General features: G+C 35.5%; 1 protein-coding gene across 1 annotated transcript; it reads right to left on the reverse strand.

Moving 5' to 3' along the window:
* Positions 1–290: 290 nt before the first annotated feature.
* Positions 291–5,687, reverse strand: LOC140964823 (uncharacterized). Its single transcript, XM_073424774.1, has 4 exons — positions 4,103–5,687; positions 3,452–3,754; positions 2,323–2,414; positions 291–1,357 (listed from the first exon to the last, which is right to left on the reverse strand). Exons 1-4 carry the CDS (start codon positions 5,057–5,059, stop codon positions 502–504), a joined length of 2,208 nt encoding a protein of 735 aa, XP_073280875.1. The 5' UTR covers positions 5,060–5,687; the 3' UTR covers positions 291–501.
* Positions 5,688–6,000: the final 313 nt, after the last annotated feature.

A 6,000-nucleotide genomic window follows, 5' to 3' on the forward strand; every position in this document is an offset into this window, starting at 1 on the left:
GCAACAATTACATCCACTACTCGAGTGTGACTGCTTTGCTTGTACAAGCATTATACTCGATAAAGAACGCTTTAGCTGCTTATAATTACATTATAAGTTATTATTGCTGCTATTTGCAACTTCATATAATAACAAAAAAAAAACCAAATAATGTATGTTCAATCAAAAACTAATATATATCATATTGTTCAACTTACAGTTGGCTAAGTAAATTTTCATCTAGAGGAAATGTAAGCTTTAACTTCGTTATCAAACATAAGCAACACATTGTATCAGCAAGTCGTTCCATTGCAGAAAATTCTTATAGAAGAAAGGTGTCAAAAAACACAGGCAAAATAAGCAAATCTTGAACTTTTCGTCAAACACCAGCCTCAATCAGAATTCTACTCGTCTATAAATCAACCCGTTATAAATTATATACACAAACATTAAAATGCGAGCTTTTTTAGCCACTTAAAATTAAAATATCCATATCTTTAATGGTGTCATAAGAAGTGATGATCATCTTGCCTTTGTTTCAATTGTTGGAGAAGGTTGTGTGCAACCACCTAGCGCAGCAGCAGCAGATTCTACATGTGTGAGAAGATACTCATAAATCTTCTTCCGTATTCTGTCAGTAGTCTCTGTGGAGACGTGTGGCGTATCCTCATCCTTGCCAGATCCAATCTCGTCCAACCAGTCATTCACACTCTTGAGCTGACTCAACATGCCAGCTATTTGACCATTGTCAGATAAAGATGAGGAATCAACATCAGAATCCAAGAATCTCTCAACAAAACTTAAGAACCAGTCTTGTGACTCCTGCTGCAGTACTTTAGACAACTCCACAGCCTCATCGAGGCTGTCTCCTTTGACCCACTCTAATGGAGGCAAGGTTTTTACATTCTGACCAACAGTTGGCCCGTCATTCACACGACGTGGATTTCCTATTGAAGAATTCTTAGAATTAGCAGTAGGGAGGGGTTTTGTCAAGGTTTTAGATGAAGTGTTTTTAATAGACTTCTCGAGTACTAAAACTGGCTGATTGCCGGAAAGTGACTTCAATCCTGGAGAAAGAGTCGAGGCAGCAAATGAGCTAGGGGTACCAGCTCTATGATATACCGTGAAGGGAGACAAATTGGTGCCCAATGCAGCATTGACCCAAGAAGCAGCTAGGTTACGTCCCTCAGATGTGACCTTCCAAGCTTCTTCTGATGATATTTCTTCACGACTATCAGAAGAATCGAAGGAAAAAGTTTTTGATAAGGACTCGGCAAGAATAAGAGATTTATTCAAGCTTGCATGCAGAGACAAGAACTGCTCCACCGCAGGCTGTGGATTATTTTCCTCTGCCGATGTACGTAACTCAGAATATGTGCTGCAAGTAAAAAAGATAAGGAAAAAAAACAGCATGAAACATAGAATCATTAGCATGAAACATAGAATCATTGTCGGGGAATTATAAGATGGAGTTGTGAGGATCTATTATTAAAACTAATCAATCATCTTTTAGGTCATGATATGTTGCATTCTTTTGCAGTTTGTTCATTCTAAAGGCATAAGTTTACCTTAACTATAATTTTTTATGATGAAAATACTCCATGTGAACACAAAGTCACAAACACGTATTCAAAAATATTAAATGAACCAGGAAATTACAGCATGGATATGGATTGCAAGGAAAGCGGGATAGACGAAGCCTTGATCTTTCCACAATGAGTTTTATTGACACCCTTTCACCTATTTAAACCGTATATGAAAAAATGGAATAGAAAGAGAACTTTCTACAGAGACACTGACCATCGTTTAATTAATTAGAAATGAATGAGGCTTCACCTAATGCAAGCCAGGAAAATATGTACAAGTGGGAAAAAAGCGATCGAGGCTAACATAGCCAATTCCAGCCTCCAGTTAAGAACACCGGATAGGATAAACAAGGAAGAGCATATTGTTTTCATGGTGGATACAGAAATTTATTTTGTATCATTAGGCATAGAGTTTTGACAAATCAGTTAGCAAACCCATAGACATGTTTAAGATCATAGATCTAAGTAGAATCAATGGTATAAAAACTAAAATCTACAAAGAAAGGTCATTACCTGACAATGTTCCGTCTATCAGAATGACAACATCCACATTTCACTTAAATCTATAACTATCAAACTAAAAGACTACAATGCCAGCAAACAGAACTATAAGCAATTCATGTCATGGGAGCATTATAAATATAGAGATGTTCAGAAACATTCTCTAACAAATAATAGTAAAATGCAAGCCTACTTATATGCTTAGTCGAAGGAAACTAACAATCATTTCGAGTTCATTGTTGAAGAAATACTGTACCTTACACACCGGAGCAGGCTTTCTGCTACGGAAGCTTCTTGGATTGCTTCTATAGCAGCCGCCTGTGCTGCATCTCTGTGCTTCAAAACCTCCTAATAGTTTCCAGAATCAGAAATAGAAAAGCCATATTTCAGTTTCGGAGGAAAATGGGCCAATAAAGAAAAGATAGCCCATATAAAGTTGAATCATCGAAATGACTTAATTGACTTGATCACAAACTTGAACTCGAAATAGACAATCAACTTGAATTCCTAGGATCACATCAATATTCTTAGTGCCTCATTTAACAATTGATTCAACGATTACAACAAAATGAATTAAGCATGATTACACCAAGCAAACAAATTTTCTCCCGCATCTTATGCATAAGAGGCCACTGCTTTTCAAGAAATCTCATATTTACTACACAACAACATATTACATATCTTTCTTATATTATCATGAGTTGATTACTAATCGTAGTTGTTCAAAATCAAATTTGAGACTGTTCGATAACGATAAGCTTATCTTGAACATCATGCAAGTTTTTAAAGCTTATAAGATACTTTAATAACTTATAAACTCTTATATTTATTTTAAAATGAGGTTCACAAAAATTGTGACAAAATAAATCATAGGTGAAAGAAAAAAATTGAGAGGGAAGAACAACAAATAAAGCGAACGTTAGAAAGATACAGTGGGCAAAAAAAGGATTGGAGCATTTGGATTTTTTGGTTTTTGGTTATTTTAAATAAAATTAACATTAACTTAAATAATAAGATATAATGATCTATTTTTCTTAAACATCTAAATAAGATATAGAAACTTACTGGTCAACATCATTAGATCTTTTAAAAAAAATTGACAACCAGCACAGGCATCTTATGAGTCCCAAAACATCTTATAGATATATTAAATAACTTCCATGCTCAGCCACACAAGCTCTTTGATGATAGCTTTACTAAATGTAGCCGAATGACTGCTTGATGAAATAATCGAAAAACAAAAAACATTGCACGACTATTTCAAATACATCATCTAGATCATACATCACAAACAGAAAATAACTGCAAGGCCTGTGAAGGAACTTGTTATAAGTATAGCTTCTCTTAACTGCCAACTAGATAAAACTGAAAAGGACTATTCGTACCTTCCCAAGCTTTGCAAGAGAAGAAGGGAGTGACGTCCATGAAACACTTGCATGAGTTAATTTCCGGTTTCCGAAAGAAACCTTGACCAGATTTCCTGGCAATCCGTCTTTAGAAACCTCTCCAGATGATTTCTTTCCAACTAAAGATGCTCGTGCAGATGACTTGTTAATTTCAACTGGATTTCCATTTGCGAAACCTTTCGCTACAGATGTAATTAAGGTACTTTCTTCTTTGCTTGATTTTGAAGATAACTTGTTCTCATCTTTAGAAGGCAACACTTCACCAGTTGATTTCCTTGGTGCCTACATCGAGAAAAGGAAGTGAAAATGTTGGATTTCTACATAAAATGCCATATATCTACTGGTACCAAGGTAAAAAAAAACAAGTAGATTATTTACTTATAAGTTTGAAAGGCATTTAGAATGGGCTCAATCTGCAAAATTGATGCCTAAAGTGCAAGTTGATAATTTTTTTTAGATGATACGAAAAACATAGAACTGGCAATCCACTACTATGTTCAAGTCAAAAATGGTTAATGGCAATTCACTACTCCGTTTGAAGATCCTCCCAGCACCCGACCAGCTATACAGCTGATTACATTTTAAAAGTATAGAAAATACAAGCAAAAAATGACAGAAGGAAATACTTACAAAAGTATTTCGACCATCTGACTTCAAATCAAGCTTGTTGACCTTCAATCTTGGACTTTCCCTACTTCTGACATCCATATTCCCTTCCCAGCTCTTTCTCAAAGCCTTTGGCCCCAATTCAATTCCTTGAACAACATTCTTTATCAAACCCACACTGCCCACCTTCTTCGCGCTAGGAGTAATCCCGCCAGCAGGGCTTACCTTTTCTTTCACCCCCGCTTTAACAGTTGCCTTTTCCAACCTCTCCAGCCCCCTTATCTTTGATTGCTGCTTAACTGCATTTGCAAACTTCTCAAAAGAAGTTGGTAATGAATAACAACTGGTTGGTGACGATGGTATAGACCTTGAATTCGAAGACTTTGATTTTCCGATTGATTCCCTCTTCACATCCAAAGTCAAAATCACCTTCGACTGAGACTTGGATCGAGTCAGTTTTGGTTTGGTGTTATCTGATTTATCATCTTTCAAGCTGTTATTCAACCTTGTGGCCGAAGGTTTCACATCACCCAAAATTTTTGAAGGTGATTTGGTTTTATCTATACCTTTCAAACCCAAAGATGATTTAGCATTGTTGTTGAGGAATCCTAAAGAATGAGTCGCAACTATATCTTCCGGGGTTCCCACACAAGGATGTCGGCCAGGTACCGGCCTAACCCCGATCAAAATAGGTACAGGGGAGGCAGACTCAAGTCTCTCAACATGTATAAACTGACCCAATTGAATCTTGTCGCTAAGAATTAGATCGTCATGTTTATCAGGCAAAGAAACGTAGGTGGCATGGGAAGAATCCGAAACCTTGAGGTAAAAACCTTGATTTGGGAAGAGCTCACCGCCAGCTAGTGCAGGAACAATGCTCACCACTTGCAATAAAGAAGACCTATGCTCTCCTGCAATTTTCACATCTGTATTCATATGCTGCAGTAACTTTAACAGAACTCCAGGGACCAAAGTTGCCATTTTCTTTTCACAGATTAGTCTTCACACATCACTTAAAAGTAGAACCCATTAGCAAAATCTCAAGATCTTTTACAGGGGACACGCATTCTTGAACAAAATACTGAATCTGGTGAGAATGGACCCAAGCATCAAATGCACTTAGGTCCCCTTAAAATAATAGTAAAAATTTATGAAGGGGAATAAAACAAACAGATCAGAAGGCGAAACAGGCGCCGGCCCTTCTTCTTGATTGAGCATAAATCACACAAACATATAATAACTCATAAAAGATGCCTCTTTTATACTTGTTACCAAAAGGGCATTCCTCAAACTTGACCGAAAACAACAATAACATGAAACAAGAATCGAAACTTTCAAGCTTTGGGCAAAGACCAATCTGAATAAGGAAGGCTGAGTTTCAGATGCGACAATGCTCGTGTTTCTCAGTTGCTTTTACACAAAAACCAGATCGAAGTACTTAATTAAAAAAAATGACTGGAAAACAATTGATGGAACAGGTTGACAAGAACATAGAAGAAGGTACCCCAGCAGGAATTATTATTGCTCAACAAGAATCAAACTTGGATTGTGAAGCGAATAAATTCAATTGAATTTGTTTAGGAAAATAGTTGATGCTTACAGCTGAACAAATACCAAAGGTCAATAAAGAAGTAAATGAAAAGTTAATGTTTATTCAGCCAATATTAAGCAATTTTCCTAATATTTGGTTTTATTTTTCATGTTTCGAGAAAATATTTCGAAAAATAATTTATGAGATAAAGATATATTTTGTATTTTTTATGTTTTAATAATATTATTTTATGTTTGGTTTCATATATGTATTTTTTTTTAATTTTAGAATAATATTATTTTATGTTTGATCTATATATATATATATATATATATATGCCTGATAGCTATACTGAAATATTTTAAAATTTTCAGATGAAGTATTTTTATTA

Source organism: Primulina huaijiensis, chromosome 2, assembly GCF_012295235.1.
Source record: "Primulina huaijiensis isolate GDHJ02 chromosome 2, ASM1229523v2, whole genome shotgun sequence".
Lineage (NCBI taxonomy): Eukaryota > Viridiplantae > Streptophyta > Magnoliopsida > Lamiales > Gesneriaceae > Primulina > Primulina huaijiensis.

Excerpts from the sequence above, each read along its gene's own strand:
- LOC140964823 (XM_073424774.1), bottom strand. The coding sequence starts at position 5,059 with ATGGCAACTTTGGTCCCTGGAGTTCTGTTAAAGTTACTGCAGCATATG. Across the intron at positions 3,755-4,102 it reads CAGATGGTCGAAATACTTTT|GCACCAAGGAAATCAACTGG; the intron begins GTAAGTATTTCC and ends TTCTCGATGTAG. Across the intron at positions 2,415-3,451 it reads CTCTTGCAAAGCTTGGGAAG|GAGGTTTTGAAGCACAGAGA; the intron begins GTACGAATAGTC and ends GGAAACTATTAG.